This window comes from Muscardinus avellanarius, assembly GCF_963383645.1.
Source record: "Muscardinus avellanarius genome assembly, chromosome: 16".
Lineage (NCBI taxonomy): Eukaryota > Metazoa > Chordata > Mammalia > Rodentia > Gliridae > Muscardinus > Muscardinus avellanarius.
Window position 1 is genome coordinate 58,285,905 of NC_137802.1, and position 20,486 is coordinate 58,306,390.

General features: G+C 53.5%; 2 protein-coding genes across 2 annotated transcripts in view; one reads left to right on the top strand and one right to left on the bottom strand.

The window, feature by feature from the left end:
• MAP3K3 (mitogen-activated protein kinase kinase kinase 3) overlaps positions 1-10,466 on the top strand; it is a gene marked incomplete at both ends in the record, with an annotated part of 78,985 nt that extends 68,519 nt beyond the window's left edge. Inside the window, 9 exons of the mRNA XM_080714101.1 lie at positions 2,160-2,233; positions 4,268-4,335; positions 4,519-4,615; positions 5,184-5,371; positions 6,112-6,260; positions 6,834-6,965; positions 7,407-7,536; positions 7,877-8,054; positions 10,241-10,466. Coding sequence (XP_080570227.1) covers positions 2,160-2,233; positions 4,268-4,335; positions 4,519-4,615; positions 5,184-5,371; positions 6,112-6,260; positions 6,834-6,965; positions 7,407-7,536; positions 7,877-8,054; positions 10,241-10,466 — 1,242 coding nt within the window. The remainder of the gene's footprint in view (positions 1-2,159; positions 2,234-4,267; positions 4,336-4,518; positions 4,616-5,183; positions 5,372-6,111; positions 6,261-6,833; positions 6,966-7,406; positions 7,537-7,876; positions 8,055-10,240) is intronic.
• Positions 10,467-15,038: 4,572 nt separating this feature from the next.
• LIMD2 (LIM domain containing 2) lies at positions 15,039-15,784 on the bottom strand (the record flags this gene model as incomplete). Its single annotated transcript, XM_080712540.1, has 4 exons — positions 15,039-15,198; positions 15,397-15,536; positions 15,607-15,651; positions 15,743-15,784. The coding sequence occupies 4 exons, from the start codon at positions 15,782-15,784 to the stop codon at positions 15,039-15,041; spliced, it is 387 nt and encodes a 128-aa protein (XP_080568666.1).
• Positions 15,785-20,486: the final 4,702 nt, after the last annotated feature.

Here is a 20,486-nt window from a genome sequence, read left to right on the forward strand (position 1 = left end):
GGCTCTGGAGCTTAGATAACTAATACAGTAAGCCCTCTGTGTTTGTGGGTTCTGCATCTGTAGATTTAACCAATTGCAGATTAAAAATGCTCAGAAAAAATATTGTTTCTCTACTGTATTGAACATGTACACTTTTTGTCTTGTCATTATCTAAACAATACAGCATAACAACTATTTACATAGCATTTAATTATATCATGTATTATAAGTAATTTAGAAGCCAGGCATGGTAGCGCACGCTTATAATCCCTGGGTTTGGGAGGCTGAGACAGGAGGATCGCACAGGTTTGAAGCCAGCCTCAGCTACTTAGTGAGGCTCTCAGCAACTTAATGAGATCCTGTTTCCAAATAAAGTATAAAATAGGTTTGGGAGTATAACCCGGAGGTAGAAAAGCCCCTGGGTTCTACCTCCAGTACCACATACACCAAAAAAGAAAGTAATTTAGAGATTATTTAAAGTACATGGGAGGATATGCGTGTGTCATGTGCAGATATGTCACCTCATATAAAGGACTTGAGTATACATGAGTCTGGCTCAAACCTGTGTGGTCCTCCTGTCTCAGCCTCCCAAGCGCTGGGGTTACAAGTGTGCATGCCCAGCTGAGTGTACATGAATTTTAAAAGGGAACCTGGCTGGGCCTAGTGGCACCTGCTTTGTAATCCCAGTACTTGGGAAGCTAAGACAGGAGGAGCATAGGTTTGAGGACAGCCTCAGCAAGGAGTCACACTCTCAACAACTTAGTAAGAACTTGTTTCAAAATAAAATAAAATAAAATTGGGCTAGGGGGTGTAGCTTGGAGATAGAATGCCCCTGGGTGCAATCCCCAATACCACAGAAAGAGTGGAACCTGGAACCAATCCCCCATGAATATCAAAGGATAACTGTGTTCTGAAATTGAAGACCCTAACCCTTTGCAGAAAAAATGAAGGGGAAGACCTTCAGGGGCTAGTTGGAAAAAAACCCTATTCTGGAGGCTTTTTGTTACTGCATTTGACAAGGGCCAGAGAAATAATTTATATAGATACCTATTGATTCTGCATCAGAACCAGGAACTGGGAAATTTTTGTTCTGGTACCAGCTGTGTACTAACTAGTTTTATAATGTTAGACATGTATCCTAACCTTTCTTGACCTACAGTACTCATTTGTGAAATGAAGCAATACTTGTCTTTTTGTAAAGTGTGAATTATGGACTGTAAACAGAAGCATTAAGGTCCCACCCAACCCCCCTGGAAGCCCCTGCAGGCAGTACTATCTCTAGTGCCAGGCGCCAGTGTTGATGAGCCAAGAAAAGGCCAACGTGAAAAGCAGCATCCCTGCTCTGCCTCTCCCCAGAGCTCTTGGGGTGCCAGCCAAGCACTCATCTCCCTCCTGGAAACTTGCCTTCAAACTATGTGGGAGCCGGGCGTGGTGGTGCACACTTGTAATCCCAACATTCGGGAGGCTGAGAATGGACAGCCTCAGCTACTTAGGCCCTTTGCAACTCAGTGAGACTGTTTCAAAATAAAGAATAAAGGCCGGGCATGGTGATGCACGCTTGTAATCCCTGCGCTTGGGAGGCGGAGATAGGAGGATTGCACAGGTTCGAAGCCAGTCTTGCTGGCTTAAGAGTCCCTGTTTCCAAATAAAATATAAAATAGGTCTGGGAGAATAGCCCGGAGGTAGAAGGGTTTCCAGGAACCCCAGTACCACATACAAAAAAAAAAAAAAAAAAAATAATAATAATAATAATAATAATAATAATAATAATAATAAAAATAAAGAGCCAGCTGTGGTGGCACACGCTTGTAATCCCAGCATTTGGGAGGCTGACACTGGAGGATTGCTGTTCATGGACAGCCTCAGCTATTTAGTGAGGCCCTCTGCAACTCAGTGAGATCCTGTTTCAAAATAAAGAATAAAAAATTGGGCAGGGGGTGTAGCTCGGAGGTCAAATGCTCCTGGGTTCTATCCCAGACCCACAAACAAACAACCAAAACAATGTGGGAAAGTGGTACCTTACTAGCCATTATTCCCACTGTATGGGGAGGCAAAGACTACTTTCATATTTTGACAAAGAGGACCATGTGCTGGTCCCCACTGGGTCATAAAGCCTTGGTCACCTGGCTGCCTGAGATTTGGGTTGAGACTAGGTTTGTATTGAATGATTTGCCTTACAGATGCTGGATCCCCTGAGCAGTGCTGAAAATTCCTTGTCAGGAAGCTGCCAATCCTTGGACAGGTCAGCAGACAGGTACGGGGCTGTGGGTAGCTTCATGGTGAATGCATAGGTATTTTTTGAACTGATGGGTTGAGAAAATCATGTTAGGTATCATGTGTCTTTATCTAGCCATAGTCATAGTCCCAGGGTTAAAAACACATGCTTCTGGGAAAGCCCTCTCCTTAATTTCCCAAATGCCACAACAAGTTTTGTTTGCATAATAAAATGAATATAATAATAGCTTGTAAAATAGTAGTTCACTTATTATTAAGTGCTTGCTGTGTTGTTCTAAGTGCTTTATATGTTGTGACTTTCTGCTTAAGAGTAGCACAAGCTATTCTTGTGCTTTTTTTTTTTTTTTTTGGCCTAATTGCTGTAATCCAGCTGAGAAACAATGGATTATTGAAGTTTGGGGAGAGAGAATTCTCATCCATGGGTTTACTTTCATTTTATGAAAATCAGGAAACAATATTCAGGCAGCCTACTGTATCACACCACTGTGTGGTGTGGAATCCTATTCTTACACTGTAGGAGAAAACAGGAGCTGTGTTTTAGGTAGCAGATGGCTCTCTGGAGCAGGCCTGAGCACTAATCCAGTGCCCCTCACCCTGCCGCATAATGATCATCTCTGGCCAGGCTTAGGGATAAGGTCAGAGACTAATGAGCAGGTTTGGGTTTTCTTTCTCCTGTCTTCCTTTTTCTTTCTTTCTTTCTTTCTTTCTTTCTTTCTTTCTTTCTTTCTTTCTTTCTTTCTTTGTGTGTATGTATGCATATATGTATGTTTATGTGGGTACTGATCTTGTGACTGAAGCTAAATTTGTACGATTTGTCTTTTCTAATAGACCTGAGCACTCAGGTAGAGTGCCTGTGGATTCACTTCCCCAATACCACAAAATAAGTAAAGTAATTAATAGACCTGGGCACTGGGAAGCATTGTCTTCCCCCTGGATGTGACAGAATAGTTATAGTTCCTTGTTGATTCTAGCATGTAGCCTTGTTTTGGGCTTGCTCTCCCACCAGGGGGGCTGGAGGCACAGGTACAGGGCAGAGTTGACCCACCAGGACAGGGACTATGTCCTAAGCTTTGGGTGGGAAGGGAGCACAGAGGTTTGGTAGTTGGGAAGTAAGGGGCAGTCCCCCGAGTTCCTGCCTGGAGAGTTTCTGACCTATGGCCCCTTTAAAGGCTACTTGCTTGTCAGGGAAAGGGTCATTCAGGGGGGTGCTAGGAAGGATAGGTAAACTGACCCACTTCTCTGTTCTTGGATATTTCCTCTGTCTCTGCTTTGCTTTCTTCTGGGGAGTGAAACCCAGTGATGGGAACTGACTTATTGAGGCCAGAATCATCTGAGCTCAGGACTCTCCTCTTCTTCCCCTGGGACCTAGGGAAGGACAAGATCCACGGCACAGACAAGTCTCTGCACTTTTTGGTTCTCCAGTCTCCCCTGCCTCTAAAATTGGATGGTGGTGATTAGTCTGAAAGGAAGATGCCTGGCATGGTGGCAGGAACACAGACTCTGGGGTTACAGACCTGGGTGTGATCTTCTGCTTCCTAGATGTATCCTTGGGCAAGTAAATAGCAATGTCTGAGACAGTGATAATAGCCCACAGCTGCACTGTAATTAACACCTGCTCTAATATTATTTTTATTATATTTTCTACCTCACAGAGTTGTGAGAATTAAATGAGAAAAAGCTCACTCTGTAAAAAGAAAGTAGCAACCTATAAACTACAGTGTCGTTGTTACCTTTCTTAGTGCCTGGCCAGGGATTCTCTTGCAGTGCTTCACCTGTTGCAGAAGTGGGAAGACAGCAAAAGGAGAAGGTTATGCAGGGTAGAGCTGAGACAGGCCAGTTGTCACACAGGGTCCTGTCACCACGGGCCTCGGGCTAGTGAAGGGAGGTGGAGAAAGCAGACCAGGCTCAGAAGGGGCTGCTTTTCACCCTGCTCTCGCAGGAGGCAGTTTGGAGCTTGGATATTTCCAGACAGATACCCTGCTTCTCTTCATCCTCTGGCTTCCTCTGCAAGTGAACTCAGGTCTATTTTGTGATTCTTCTTTGTTCTTTCCAGTCCATCCTTCCGGAAATCACGAATGTCCCGAGCCCAGAGCTTTCCAGACAACAGACAGGAGTACTCAGGTAAATTCCATGAGCGGGTGCTGTGGGGTGTCTGAGTGGGGTGACAGAGGGGTCTGACTTGGGATGCCTGGACTCTGTGGAAATTCTCCTGTGCCTGCTAATCTAGGGTCTCAGATGATCTGGGGCCAAAGTGGCTCACTTACTTTGACCTACCCAGCAGCCAGTGACCCCTCTCTTACTTAGATCGGGAAACCCAGCTCTATGACAAAGGGGTCAAAGGTGGGACCTATCCCCGACGCTACCACGTGTCTGTGCACCACAAGGACTACAATGACGGTGAGTGCACCTCCACATTGCCCCCTGCTGGCTGCCTTGAGAAAGGCCCTGCTTAATGCTCTCCCTTTGCGAGGGGACGCGCACCTCACAGCCCTCTAGGCTCCTCATTCTCCTTTAATTCTGTGGAATTGTGCCTCTCAGACTTGAGGCAAGAGAGATTGAGAACTAACCAGATAGGGAATATGGAATTTGTGGACCAAGAGGCTGCTGCTGGGGGCACTGTGCCATCCATGGGATGCTCTGAGGTTTGCTGTGTGGCAGCAGCAGATGTCCTGGAGCTGTGACGGCTCAGGAGTAGGGTGCCCGGGGCAACGGAGCCTTGAGCTGGGTCGGCCTTAGAGCCAGCCCTGGCCTTCCTGAGGGCACAGCCTGCTGAGCTGGCTACTTTCTCATTTCTGCTTTGCCTGGATTCTTGGGGTACTTAGACAGCAGCCTTTCCTCCTGAGTGAGGTGGAGGGATAGACGGGATGGGTCCAAGTGGGTGTTATCTATCTCTCCACCCTGATTTGCATGTCCATTCGTGTGGCCGCCCATCTGATGTGCTTTTGTGACCCTCGTACCCTTTCAGGCAGAAGAACATTTCCCCGAATACGGCGTCATCAAGGCAACCTGTTCACTCTGGTGCCCTCCAGCCGCTCCCTAAGCACAAATGGCGAGAACATGGGTCTGGCCATGCAGTACCTGGACCCCCGCGGGCGCCTGCGGAGTGCGGACAGCGAGAATGCCCTCTCAGTTCAGGAGAGGAGTGTGCCAACCAAGTGTGAGCAGTGTCCCTGGCCAGGAGGAGACACCAGGGCCCCAAGGGAGCTGTGGGGGGCACTGGGATGCTTTAGCTCAGCGTCCTGCTGCGCTGGCCCGTCCTCCACAGGGAGAACCTTGGAGGGCAGCACGCCTGGCCTGCCTCCAGTCTGTACGACACACCGCTTCTCCTCTCTGCTTTTTAGTTCAAAACTGAAGAGCAGCCAGGTATGGTGGCACACATCTATAATACCTGTACTTGAGAGGCTGAGACAGGAGGACCACAGGTTTGAGGCCAGCCTCAGCAACTTAGGGAGGCACTCAGAAAATTTGTGAGACTCTGTTTGCAAATAAAAAGTAAAACAAGGCTAGAAATGTAGCTTAGAGGTAGGGAATCCTGAGTTCAATCTCTACTACCACGCATACACACACAAAAAAAAAAAAAAAAGAAAGAAAGAAAGAAAAGAAAAAACCCCTGAAGAACATACTCTTAATCCCTGCCATATTAAGATACTTAGAAGCTTTGGCAGTAAAGGCATGTGATCAGTGCAGAAGAGCATTGCCATGGCCTCAGCCGTCCTCGGCCTCCCCTGACTCTAAGGTCTCAGTAAGCGGGACCCGGGGCCTGCTCCTGAGGGGGTGGAGATACTGAACTGAGAGGGATGGCGCTGGGTATGGAGAGCCTGCACCAGGGTCCCAAGATTAAGGGTGTCCATAAGCAACATGCACAGCCTAACACTCTTTCCTGCTGTCCTCCTGTAGCTCCTAGTGCCCCCATAAATTGGCGCCGGGGGAAGCTCCTGGGCCAGGGCGCCTTCGGCAGGGTCTATTTATGCTATGATGTGGACACAGGACGCGAACTTGCTTCCAAGCAGGTCCAATTTGACCCGGATAGTCCTGAGACAAGCAAGGTACTGCCTTCCCCTGCTCTGACCTCCAGTTCTCCTCTTCGACAAAAATGCATGTTTTATCACCGTACAGAGTCATTACTCAAGGTGCTACAGGTTGCCTCCCCATCATTTTTCCTCTTAAGTTTCCTCACTGTCCACCCTGGCCATGGGGTGAAGGGAACTGTCCCTTCCCTTGGTCCAAAGAGCACTGAGCTCCTTGGGGAGGAACTGAGCCCATAACTACAGAACCAAGCCGCCCAAACCAAGAGGTAAAGACCAGGGCCACAAGGCTACCCCCTGGCCCCTCTCCCCACCTCGGCCCAGGAAGGAACTGTGGGGACTCTCTTGACCTAACTCTAGAGGAGGAATCGTGTGGCTGACAGCTCAGTCTGAGTGGACACACACAGTAGTTTCATTAAGCTCCTGCACTTCCTCCCCTCTCTAACACCCTCTTCCCACCTGGGAGAGCTGCATCCCAGAAGCCCTCTGTTCTCCAGCGGATGTTCCCGAGACAGCACAGACGAGGCCAGCGGAGCTGGTCATGGCAGGCAGGCCCAGGCCCTGCGTGCCCAGGTGACCCCGGCTCTTCCTTAGGAGGTGAGTGCTCTGGAGTGCGAGATCCAGCTGCTGAAGAACTTGCAGCACGAGCGCATTGTGCAGTACTACGGCTGCCTGCGAGACCGCGCGGAGAAGACTCTGACCATCTTCATGGAGTACATGCCAGGGGTATGTGCCCCTTGAGTGTGTGTGAGACCGACACAGAAGAAGGGCTGGGGCTGGACGGAGAGCCTCCCTTGGCCTGACCCTCAGGCTCCAGAGGCTTAGAGGAGCTGTGGGTGATGGCGAGAGCTAGAGGGAGGGGCCGGGCCTTTGGCTGCAGGGAGCGTAGGGGTGGGAATGGCCCAGCCAGCCTCACCTAAGGTCCGCATTGAGGGCTGTTCCTCACCCTGGAGCAGAGGCCCTTCTGCACTTGGGGCATCTGTAGCTTGAGGGAAGGACTATTTGTGCTTTTCTCCAAGCTGCTGGGTAGATCTTGGCAAAGTGCTCAACACATTACAAATGGCACTTGAATGAATCACTGCTTTGCTGCAGTGCTGGAGGCTAGAGATAGCCTTGCCCCCCACAGCCATCCACTGAGGGCTCCCTCTGACTCCTTGTGGCTGATAGGGCTCGGTGAAAGACCAGCTGAAGGCCTATGGAGCGCTGACAGAGAACGTGACCCGCAAGTATACCCGGCAGATCCTGGAGGGCATGTCCTACCTGCACAGCAACATGATTGTTCACCGGGACATCAAGGGTGAGCATGGCAGGCGTGATCCTCAAGGCGGGGGTTCAGGTCTACCACGTAGTGACTGGGGGGCCATCCACCTAGCCTTTCTGAACTTTCTGGAAAGTGGGACACCAGCGGCTCCCCCATTTGAGGATTTCTGTGGAGATTGGTTAGCCAGTTGGATCGAGTGCTGTGCACATGTAGGCCACGGACATGGTCATTTCTCCTTCCTGGACAGCCTGCCGTGTACAGCTTGCGCCTGAGTCGGCCCTAGCCTCACCCTCCCAGCAGCTCTCCATGACCTGGGAGGGAGGATGGTAGAAATTGCAAGAGGGTCAAGGTGATAGCCTCTGCCCTTATGCTTTAGGAGCCAACATCCTCCGGGACTCTGCTGGGAATGTGAAGCTGGGGGACTTCGGGGCCAGCAAGCGCCTGCAGACCATCTGCATGTCGGGGACAGGCATGCGCTCTGTCACTGGCACTCCTTACTGGATGAGCCCTGAGGTGATCAGCGGCGAGGGCTACGGGAGGAAGGCAGACGTGTGGTGAGTGCCAGGACCTTGTGGTATGGCAGGAGGGACTACTCACTACCTCTAACTGGCCCGTGCACCCGGGGTGTGGGCTCCATGTGTGCAGGGGCAGGTCGTGGTCAGACAGCTGGGGTGTGTTTTAACCTCAACTAGTAAACTATTAGTGCTGGGAACTCAGACCCTGGGGAAAAAAATCCCTCATGTTCCTGAATCCCTCTAAGAAGTAGGAACTGCTTTGAAGGTCTAAATCTGTTTATAAACAAAAGTAGAATTCTCTCCTCCTCCCTGTGCTCACATGGCCTGCACTGGCTCTGCCTAACTTTATGTCCATCCCGGTATGTCCAGAAGTCATGAGAATTTCTCTCCTTGAAAAGCTATTCTGGTCGGGCGTGCGAATGCATGCTTGTAATCCCAGTATTCGGGAGGCTGAGACAGGAGGATCACAGGTTCTCAGCCAGCCTCAGCTGCTTAGTGGGGCCCTCTGCAATTTAGTAAGACACTGTTTCAAGATAAAGAATAAAAAATAGAACTGGAGGTGTAGTTTAGAGGTAAAATGCCCCTGAGTTCCACCCCCAGTACTGCAAAAAAAAAAAAAAAAAGTTATTCTGGTGGGCTGAATAATGACCTTTGCTCCACAGATTCCTACTTCTTAATCCCTAGAATCAGTAAGTGTTACTATATATGGCAGCAGGACTTTGGCTGCGTGACTGAGGGTTTTGGGATAGAGAGGTTATTCTGGATTATCCTGGCAGGTGGGCCTGACATAATCACTGGGTCCTTCTGAAAAGGAGGCAAGCAGGCCTGGTGGCACATGTTTATAATCCCAGTTGCTTGGGAGGCTGTCACAGGGGAATCTCAAGTTCTTGAAAAGCCTGAGCAATTTAGCAAGACCCTATCTCAAAAAATAAAGAGCTGGGAGCTGGGCAGGGTGGTATAGCCTGTAATCCCAGTACCTGGGAGGGTGAGACAGGAGGATTGTAGATTTGAAGCCAGGTTTGACAAACTTAGCAAAGCTCTCACCAACCTAGTGAGACTGTTTCCAAATAAGAAATAAAACTGGGCCGGGCGTGGTGGTGCACACTTGTAATCCCAGCATTCGGGAGGCAGAGACCGGAGGATCGCAGTTCACGGACACCCTCAGCTACTTAGTGAGGCCGTTTGCAACTCAGTGAGACGCAGTTTCAAAATAAAGAATCAAAAATAGGGCAGGGGGTGTAGCTCGGAGGTCGAATGCCCCTGGGTTCCATCCACAGACCCACACATACACACAAAAAATAATAAATAAATAAATAAATAAATAAATTTTAAAAACTGGGTTGGGTGTGTAGCTTGGAGGTAGAATGCCTGTGGGTCCAGTCCCTAGTCCACAGTAAAGAAAGAAAGAGAGAAAGAAAGAAAGAAAGAAAGAAAGAAAGAAAGAAAGAAAGAGAGAAAGAAAGAGAAATAGCTCAGTGCTGGAGTGCTTGCCTAGCATGTGTATAAGGCTCTAGGTTTGGTCCCCAGCCTGTACATGCATGCACTGGGGTCAGTCACCAGGGCAGCGTGGGCAGTGGGAGACGTGATGATGGAGGCATGAGGGTGGAGGAAGGCACGCAGGGCACCAGGGCCCAGACACAGGCACCTGGAGGTGTAGCTCAGTGACGGAGCATGGGCTTGGCATGCCCAAGGCCCTGGGTTGATCCAACACAGAAAGAGAGGGAGGGAAAAGAGATGCAGAAACGGACACCACCACTAGAAGCTGGCACGGAGAGGACACAGACCCCTCACAGCCTCGGTAGAGCAAGCCATGGCTGCTGAGGCTTCACTTCAGCCCAGGGAGGCTATTAGATCGCTTACCTCCCACATAGGAAACTAGTAACATTATCTTGGGGCACTTTTTCCCCTGCAGTCCTAGGATGGACTTGAGTTACACACCAGGCAAGGGCTCTGGCACTGAGTCACCTCCCAGCCCTTTGGAGCTCTGGATGCCCAGTGGTTCTTTTCCCAGTCTGAATAAGCTCCAGGGCTTGTGGGGTGTTGGCTGGCAGAGCTGTGTGGACAAGGGCAAGAGCGCATTGACGCCTCTGTTGGTGTTGGGAATTCAAGGATATAAGTCCTCAGCTTGGCCATCCCGTGCCCCCGTGTGATGGAGGAAGATACCTCCTTTCACAAAGGTGGGAGCCCAGAGCTGGCCAAGGGTGACGTGGGGCTCTCTCTCTCAGGAGTCTGGGCTGCACTGTGGTGGAGATGCTGACAGAGAAACCACCTTGGGCAGAATATGAAGCGATGGCCGCCATTTTCAAGATTGCCACCCAGCCCACCAACCCTCAGCTGCCCTCCCACATCTCTGAGCACGGCCGGGACTTCCTGAGGCGTATCTTTGTGGAGGCCCATCAGAGACCTTCAGCTGAGGAGCTGCTCACACACCACTTTGCACAGGTGTACTGAGCTCTCGAGGCCACGCTGCTGCCGGCTGCCCCCGTCGCGGGGGCTGCTGTGGGGCTCAGTGAAGTTGCTGCTTCTCCCAGGCAAGGCTGTGGACCTCAGACCTGCAGTCCAGCCGGCGTTCATCTGTGTCCCTTCTGCCACTGGGGCACAGAGCCAGGAGGGGGTGGCTATGGCCTCAAGGACTGGGAGCCCCCAGCCTGCCAGACCCAAGAGCTCCCGCGTCCTGAGCTCAGTGTGGCGGGGAACAGGCTGGGAACGGCCCGAGAGGCCCTGCCCCGGGAGGGTGCCTGGCCCTGCAGTCCACCCCCGGGCACAGGACTGACACGTGGGTATGAATAGTGTTACTTCCATTCAGAGTGTTATTCTGCTCCTCCTCTCAGTGTCTGGAGACCACCAGGGTGTCTCTGGGCTGGACGCCCGCGGAAGCCTGAGGTAAAACCCAGCATCTCCCAACCGACAGAAGGCAGAGTCAGGCTGCCCTCTCCCGTAGCCCCAGGGCAGCTGTGCCAGTCCTTGTTCTTTACCAAAGATGAATGAAGCAAATGCTATGCTGCCTTATTCAGGGAAGGAGGAGCCCATTCTGCCTGCCCCCGTGCCCCTGCATCCCCAAGCAGGGCCCTGAGATGTGGAACTGCCCCCGCTGAGGGGGGAGACCAGTTTTGTCAATGCAATTAGTTGTCTCTGTTTTACAAGTTGGAGTTACTCTTATGCTGTACCCAGTTTCTAAACTGGACACTCTGTGTGCCTCTGGGCTCAGAGTGCCCCCATGTGGGCTTGGGCCTCCAGATGGGTTTGAAAAGGCTGCCGGGATGGCCTTTGTGCCCCCAGCCTGGGCTTCTGTCCCCCTGCTGGAGCACAGGAAGGCGGATGACACAGCACGGGCAGCGGGTTGTTCAGGACAGGCGGAGGTTATCTCCTGCTGCCTGAGCCCTGGCCCCACCAGGCCAGAGCCTGCCCCATCTGGGAGCAGGGAAAGGCCTGTGCTGCCCCAGTTATGTCCACAGCCAGCTGTCCTTCCTTAGCCTCGCCATCCCTGTGAGGTCTCCGTCTCTCCCTTCTCGCTCCTCCCATGGGGGAGCAGTGGCGGCAGGGGAGACTTATCTCCAAGCAGCTTTGAGTTGGCCGTATTTACCTCAGCCTGGGCGCTGGTCCTTTCTTCCGGCCCCTCCCCTCCAAAATGTGCCTATTGCTAGAGCTTCTCCCTCCCAATGCCCAGTTTCCTTGGGAGTTGTCATTAATGAGGGGGAAAAAAAAAGCCAATGCCCAGGGATGGGCATCTCCAGGGAGCTGGGGCTTAGCGCCAGGCAGCTCATTGCCAGCCATGCCCACTTCCCCACGGGCACAGAACAAGCCAAAGCCTTCGTTGTATGTTGACGATGCACTTTTATGAATGTAGTTTCTATCGCTGTTTTTAGCCTTTTCACATCATGTAATGTGAGGCCTTGTACTTGTTAATTTATATCTCAGATCATATTTGATGGTTTTTATATATATCAATTCTAGACTGTTACAGGTGATGGACGCCTCAAGAGAGAAGAAAAAAAATGAAAGCAGCTGGTTTTGCAGAAGTGTGTGCTGCACAGTGCCAGCTGGGCCTGAGCCCTCTTCCACCCTCTCACTCCAGGCCTGTCGGCCACCCTCCACCCCTGCTGCCCTGAGGCCCATGAGCAAGTGCTCCCGCTCTACCTCGCCCTCGCAGGGTGGGGATGGCCCTCTCTGATCAAAGCTGCCAGGCGGCAGCCTGGCCTCTCCTCTATCCTGAGGGCTGAAGCACTCCTGGCTCAGACCCTGCCCCATCCCCAAGGAAACAGCATGGTGCCACTGGCAAGATGAGACAATTCTGTCTGCCCAGGTTCAGGCTCTCACAGAGGCCCACCCCAGGTCTTACCTTACGTGGAATGTGTTTTAAAAATGAAACTTAAAAACAAGCAACAAACTCTGCGTTCAAAACACACACACAAGCCAGGCGTGGTGGCGCACGCTTGTAATCCCAGCACTTGGGAGGCTGAGACAGGAGGATCACACAAGTTCGAGGCTAGTCTCAGCTACTTAGTGAGGCTCTCAGCAACTTAGTGATCCTGTTTCCAAATTTCTAAATAAAGTATAAAATAGGTCTGGGAGCATAGCCTGGAGGTAGAAAACCTCTGGGTTTCACCCCCAGTACCACAAACACACACACACAGACCCTGACTTTCGTGTGCCAAAAACTGTGGACGTGCTGGTTCAGTATCTTCAGGACAAAGTTGTTGCTTAATTTTAATTTATTTCTTTTTATGAACTAATCCAGAAGAAAACTTGTGGGACTCTAGGATGGCCTGAGCCCAGAGGTTCTGAAGAGCAGTTTCCTAGCGGTGCTAGGCTTGCTGTGGGAAGGGGCCATGCTACCATTTTCTCACCATTCCATGGGGTGTGTCCACCTTGGCCAGCCCCACCAGGAAGGGTCAGGGCGCACGCCGCCACCCTCCTGCCCACCCAGCTCTGTGTCTGTGTCTGAATTTTGGATTGTGCAGAAAAACCTGCGGCCGTAGTTATTTGACCATATCTTGACCGAGGGCTTGCAGTGCAAAGCCAGGCCAGTGTCGTGCATTACTTACAATAAAAGGGATCATTTATACTGGAGGCGTCCTGTGGCCATGCTTTTGGTCGGGGCGGCGAGGGGGTAACGGGGAGGGGTTGGCTGGTCTAGTAACAGGCCGGGAGGCTCAAGGGCTTGGAGGGGTCCTGACGTGGCCTGGCTGGGTGCCACCGTGAGTGTGGGGGCCCATTTCCTCCCACTCCCCTTCCAGGAGCGTCACTAGGGTGGCAAATTGGCCAATTTACCAAGGAGCACCGCTTGCTCCTCTGACCTGAGCATCTCGAGTGGCCTGGTTCCTGGGCCTTCGCGGCATCCAGCACGGTCTTCCTGGCCCAGAGGCTCCCTCAGTCCCGTCCTGCAGCAGGGTGGTCAGGCGCCACCTCGCCAGCATCTCCCCGGCCCACCTGCTGCTGCTGAGTGAGGCTGAGCAGCTCTCCTGCTTCTAGGACGGCTCCATGGACATCCCAGGACCTAGGATGGCTTCCTGGACATAAGCCTCACTTCCTAAAGGGACAGTACCTACAACAGAGGTCACTTCCTGTCCTGTTCACTATAAAAGATCACCAAGGAACTTGTGGAAAACTGTATGGGGTGGCGGCGGCAAAGCCCCCAGGAGTCTCCTCTTGCTGTACAGCTTATCTACCCCATGGGCAGTTTGGGGAAACTGGGCAGGTCAACCCCGAATTCCACTGGGAGGAGGCCCTCCGTCTTCCAAGCTTGCCTGTGTCTTGACTGTAAGTTGTCATCCCTGTGCTGGACTGGCAGATGTGCAGATGACCCTGGCAGGGGTGGCCATTGCTGTCACTCCCCAGAGCTTGAAAAGGCCCAGGAAAGATGACAGCAACAAGAGGGGTAAAAGGCACCAAGACAAGGAGGGATGGAGGCAGCCGGCCCTGCACCCTCAGCAACTCTTGCTGGGTCTGTTTCCCACCATTTCCTGCAGATTTCCTGGGCACAGGGCTAGGAGTTGAGAAGCTGGGCATCGGGGACGGTCCAGCAGAAATGGGGTCAGACAAGAACTCGGCCAAAGGTCTGCCTTGTGCCCCAATCTACCAATGCTGCAGAAGGCTGCCTCCAGCCCCGCTCCACCACAGGGGGCAGCCAGCCGCACCAGTGACTCTCGCCCTCTTCAGAACGGATGCGCCCTGGGCCTGGAGTGTCTCAACCACCCAAAGCTGGAGGGGAGGCAGAGTGCGGTTTCCGGTTTCCGTTACAGAAGCACTCTGGTCTGAAAAGAGGAACCCCCTTCTAAGCAGGCTAGCATCCCCCACAGCCGCTGCCGCCCCTCCCCAGGCCAGGCATGCTCTGGGCTGACCCTGTCCCCTTCCCTCCTGTGGTGAGCTGGCCTCCTTCCGACCACAGAGCCGCCCCCACCCCCGGCAGGCCACACAATACAGAGTCAGGATCAGTTTAAACACATTTAAAACAGAGTTGATCACAACAGTCAGAAGGCAGAAACCAGGGAGAGGAGGCTGCCGACCTGCAGGGCTTGGAGGGTCTGAGCCTGGCAGGGGCTTTAGCTTCAGGCGGAGGGGGCCCCAGCTGCGAGGCAGCGAGCCCCCTGCCCGGCCACTCCCCCCACCCCTGGGGCGCCCTTGAGGTCCAGCAGGTGGCTCTCGCTCTCCTTCCTCGCAGTCTCTGTGGCTCAGGACCAGGCAAGGGCAGAGGTAGACGGGGAAACGCGGGGCCACACATGGCCCAGGTGGCAGTGGGGAGCTTGGGACCCTGAGGGGGGCATGCTGACTCCTTGCTGGAGAAAAGGCACCTAGATAGGGAGCGGGGCTTAGGGGCCTCCCGGCGGGGTGGGCGGTGAGCGAGAGAAGCAGGAGGCAGGTGGAGAGCAGACCCCCGCCACTGAGGGAGGGGACAGAATCCCCACCCGGAACCCTGGCCTGAGGGAGCCTCCCGGCCCCCCGCCCTCCCACGCTGATCAGCCTCCTTCGCCTTCCTCCCACTGCCGCTCCAAGTCCTGGGCCCGGAGTGGTGGTGAGAGGGGCTCAGGCTGTCTTAGTGCCGGGGTCCACCTCCTTGCGGGCCCAGAGCTCCTTGTGCTGCTTGCGGCCGAACCCCTCGTCGTAGTTGCCTTTGCTCTTAAACAGCTGCTGAAAGTGGGGTTTGCAGTAAAACTCACCGTGCAGCGCCGCGTAGCTGCCCAGGCTGCGGAACAGAACAGGGTCAGGCGGGGCAGAATGGGGGGTCAGGGGCAGGAGCAGGGGGGCAGACGGGCGGGGCAGAATGGGAGGGCAGGGGCAGGGGCAGGAGCAGGGGGAAGGGGACAGAATGGGGGCAAGAAGAGGGGTCGGGAGCAGGGCGGCGGGGCAGATGGGGCGCAGGGGTGGTGGGGCGGGGGCGCACCTGAGCTTGGCGTGGCAGTGCTTGCAGCAGAAGCAAGAGTTGTGGAAAATGAGCTTGTCGGCCACCAGCCGCTCCATGGGGTACACGGTCTTCTGGCAAGCGGCGCAGGTCTCCTTCACCTGGGCCCGCAGGCTGAAGGACTGCGGGGGACACTCAGCCGGGGCCCGCCCGCCGCCCCCTCCCCGGCCCGCACCCGCCCTCGGGCCCTACCTTGGAGCGCTGGACGGAGCTGCCGCCGCCGCCGCCCTGGGCCTCCTGGGAGAGAGGGGCGGTGAGGCGGCGCCCCCTGCCCTCCCCTCCCCGCCGCCCCCTCCCCTCCCCTGCCCGCCCCGCCGCGGCCACCTACGTGGGAGGGGGTGGCCTGCGCGGCCCCCGCAGCCTGGAACATGGCGAGGCGCTGGGACCCGCGGCGGCTGTGCGAGGGGAAGTCGCGCGGGCCGGGGGCCGCGGCCGGGCTCGCTAAGTCATTTCCTGTTGCTCGCGCCCCGCACTTCCGCCCGCGCCCCCCGCGCCGCCGCCGGACCCCGAGCCGCGAGCGGAGGCTGGGGGGCCGCCGACAGCGCCCGGGCGCCCCCGCGCTCGCCTGGGCCTGCGGGCGAGCCTGCGCGTCCTGCCTCAGTTTCCCCGCGTGGCGCCGGCGGGAGGCCGGGCGCGAGGCTGGCAGCCCCGGGGCCGAGCGCGGAGACGCCGCCCAGGCTCCGCCCCCAGCCGCACCCCCAGGCGCTCGCGGGGCCCCGACTCCAGCCCCACCTGCGCGGCCGCGCCGTCGGGAACGCCGCCCCCGCCCCGTCGCACCCCCGCCCCGCCGCCTTCTCTTTTCTCCTGCAGCCCTAGAGGAAGATGGTGCTGCGCCTGCACAGTGGTCCCCGTCCGACTCCTTGGCGGGTGTGAGAACCCGCTGCAGCCGCAAGAGTCTGCCTAGAGAATGTGCACTCCTGTTTTGGGGGTCTCCAAGGCGGCCTTTTTCTTTTCTTGTGGCACTAGACAATGAACCCAGGGCCACTCCACCACTGAGCTACACTCCCAGCCCTATTTATTTTTGCGGGTCTGGGGATGGAACCCAGGGGCATTCTACCTCTCAGCTAAACCCTCGCACCTATTTTTTATTTTTTTTTGCGGGTCTGGGGATGGAACCCAGGGGCATTTAACCTCTGAGCTACATCCCCTGCCCTATTTTTGATTCTTTATTTTGAAACAGGGTCTCACTAAGTTGCAGAGGACCTAAGTAGCTGAGGTTGTCCGTGAACCGTGAGCCTCCGGTCTCAGCTTCCCAAATGCTGGGATTACAAACGTGCGCCACCACGCCCGGATTTTCTTCTTTATTTTGAAACAAGAGTCTCACTGAGTTGCAAAAGTCCTCACTAAGTAGTAGCTGAGGCTGTCTTCAAACCTAGATCCTCCTGTCTCAGCCTCCCAAGTGCTGGGATTACAAGTGTGCACACCACTCCCGATTGCCCTATTTATTTATAAACAGAGTCTTGGTCTCACTGTTACCCCACACTGGCCTGAAGCCTGCCATCTGTCTCAGCAACACCATGGCTGGTGCCACAGGGGCTGTTTGATGGGAGTAATGTGAAGTCCCTGGGTACCCTAGGAGGCTCTCCACTGCTGGGCTCTAGCCGACCAGGCCTGAGGCCCTGGCCCGGCCTAGCTGTCGGCTTAGCTGGAGGAAGCTGCCATAAGACCAGCAGTGTGGGCATTGGGATGAGTTGACTGCAGGGAAGAAGGCAACCAGGAAGGAAAGAAAACTGATAGGGAGATGTGTTGAGAAAAGGGAATTAAAAGTTAGGCGCAGTGGTCCTTGCTTGCTATCTCAATACTTGGAAGGCTGAGACAGGAGGTTTGCAGGTTTGTGGCCACCCTAAGCAAATAAGACTTTCATCAACCTAGCGAGACCTTCCTGTTTCAAAATAAAAATAAACTGGGTGTGGTGGCGCATGCTAGTAATCCCAGCATTTGGGAGGCTGAGATGGGAGGATCACAGTTTGCCGACAGCCTCAGCTACTTAGTGAGGCCCTCTTCAACTTAGTGAGACCCTGTTTCAAAATAAAGAATAAAAAATAGGGCAGGGGGTGTGGATCGGAGGTCAAATGCCCCTGAGTTCCATCCCCAGACCCACAAATAAGTAAATATGTAAAATAAAAATAAATAAAAATAAAATAGAGCTGGAAGTGTAGCTCAAAAAGAAAAGGAAAAAGAAATTACAAGCTGGGTGCAGTGGGGCATGCCTATAGTCTCAGATACTCAGGAGACCGAGGCAGGAGGATCACTTGAGTCCAGGAGTCAAGACCAGCCTGTGCAACACAGCAAGATCCCATCAGCCAAGCTGGGCATGGTGGCGCACGCCTGTAATCCCAGGACTTGGGATGCCGAGGCAGGAGGGTCAGCCTCAGCAAATAGTGAGATTCTCATCAACGTAGCAAGACCATTTCAAAACAAAAAAAGGGCTGGGGGTGTAGCTCAAAGGTGGAATGTCCCTGGGTTCACTCACCAGCACCATAAATAAACACATAATATTTAAAAAGGAATTTAAGGTTCAAAGAAAGACCTGGGCAGCAGTTAGGAAGAGGGCTAGAAGAGACGCGAGTGGCCTCTCGCTCAGCATTTTGGTCCCAGCTCGTCTCATGGTGGGCATCATTCTCAGCTCGTCATTGCTCAAAGGAAGAGCCTTTACAATTTTTCTTCTTTAAACTGGTGCTAAATTTTCTGAAGAAATGGAAAGTGAGGGCATTTGATGGTTCAGAGCAGACTCAGGGAAGAGGGAGGCACACTTTTTTTTTTTTTGCAGTACTGGGGATGGGTCCCAGGGACATTCTACCTCTAGGCTACACCCCCCAGCCCTAGTTTTATTCCTTATTTTGAAACAGGGTCTCACTGAGTTGCAAAGGGCCTAAGTAGCAGCTGAAGCCTGTCCTCAAACCGTGATCCTCCCATTTCAGCCTCCCAGATGCTGGGATTACAAACGTGCACCACCACTCCGAGGCGTTTGAAAAGCTTGGGCCAGGCTGCTCCCTCACTGCAGAGCTGGGGAGGACGACAGCGCTGGGCTGGGACTGTGCTGCTCAAGAGTGCTCGCATGCTCGCACACACACACAGGCCTCAAGACCCCACCACATGGGCCCCAGGCTCCTGCTCACCGCTCACCGGCTGCCAACCAGGTAGGCGAGCAAGCAGCTCTGGCTCTAAGGTTACTTGCTCTTTGGCTATTAGTACCAATGGTAAGGAGATGCTGCAGGCTTAGTTACAAGGCAAAACCCTCCGCCCTTTCCTGCCCAGTCGGTAGAGCATCTTCTGCCCTGTCCCTCAGTGGCCCAGACCTGGTCCTGCAGTGGCTGGTCTCCAGCTCCAAGTGATTTGACCATAGGCAAAAATTAATACGTGTCTTGTTTTTTTTTCGGTACTGGGATGGAACCCAGGGGCATTCTACCTCTGAACTATACCCCCAGCCCTATTTTTTTATTCTTTATTTTAAAACAGGGTCTCATTGAGTTGCAAAGGGCCTTAGTAAGTAGCTGTGGCTGTCCATGAACTGCAATCCTCCGGTCTCAGTCTCCCAAATGCTGCGATTACAAGCGTGCACCACCATGCCCGGCTTACTTTTTATTCTTTACTTTGAAACAAGGTCTCATTGAGTTGCAAAGGGCCTAAGTAACTGAGGCTGAGAACCGTGATCCTCCTGGCTCAGCCTCCTGAATGCTGGGACTACAAATATATACCACCATGCCTGGCTTTTATTCTTTTATTTATTTTTGTGGTATTGGGGTTCCTGGAAACCCTTCTACCTCCAGGCTTCACTCCCAGACCCATTTTTATTATACTTTTTAAATTTGGAAACAGTCTCTTAAGCCAGTGAGGCTGGCTTTGAACCCACGCGATCCTCCTGTTTCCGCCTCCCAAGCGTGAGCCACCACGCCTGGCATTATTCTTTATTTTGAAACGGGTTTACTAAGTTGTGGAGGACCTAAGTAGCTGAGGTTGGCTGCGAACCTGCAATCCTCCTGTCTCAACCTCCCAAGTATTGGTTTTAAAAGCGTGCGCCCACCATGCCTGGCTTTTTTTGTGTGGTACTGGGGGTGGCGGGGTCTTGAGGCCTGTTGTGTGTGCGAGCATGCGAGCACTCTTGAGCAGCACAGCTTTTCTACCTCCGGGTTATACTCCCAGGTCTATTTTATATTTTATTTGGAAACAGGGTCTAAGTTGCTGAAAGCCTAAGTAGCTGAGGCTGGCTTCGAACCTGTGCAATCCTCCTGTCTCTGCTTCCCAAGCGCGGGGATGACAAGCGTGCCCACCACGCTCTGACCATGTCCAGCACTTAGCACAATTTTTTTTTTTTGGTGGTCCTGGGGTTCCTGGAAGCCCTTCTACCTCTGGGCTACACTCCCACGGGCTACACTCCCAGACCTATTTTTTACTTTTTAATGTGGAAACGGGGTCTCTTACGCCAGCGTGGCTGGCTTCCAACCTGCGCGACCCTCCTGTCTCCGCCTCCCAAGCGCGGGGATGACAAGCGTGCCCACCACGCCCGGCTATAATTTTTGTTTTTTAAACAGGATCTTGCTAGGTTGCTGAGTCTCACTCTATTGCTGAGGCTGGCCTTGAACCTGCAATCCTCTTGTCTCAGCCTCCCAAGTTCTGGGATTATAGGTGTATACCACCATGCCTGGCCTTATTACCAGTTTTAGAAGAAAATGGTCCATCTATCTATCGAGAGGTCACTGTTGGGCTTCCACACACACTTATAGGCCCACTCCAGAACTCCTGGGCAGAATCCAGGGCAGAGTGATGAAACTGAGTCTGATTACCCTTGGAAGCAGGAACCCGAGGGAGCAGGCCCGCAGGCTCCATGCGCGCGCACACACTGATGCCGTTCTCCTACAGATTCCCTGGAAATTTAATTTGTTCTGACAAGGAAACTAACACAGCACAGGAACCTGAGCCCTCAGGTGAGGCAAGACACTGCGGCCCTTGGAGGAAGCACCGAGGTGGCCGGCAGGTGCTCAGACGGATCCCTGGGAAAGGAACGACTACAGAGGTGGGTTATGGGAAGGCCTCAGGAGTCAGGACCAACAGGTGTGTGGGGCAAGGACCAA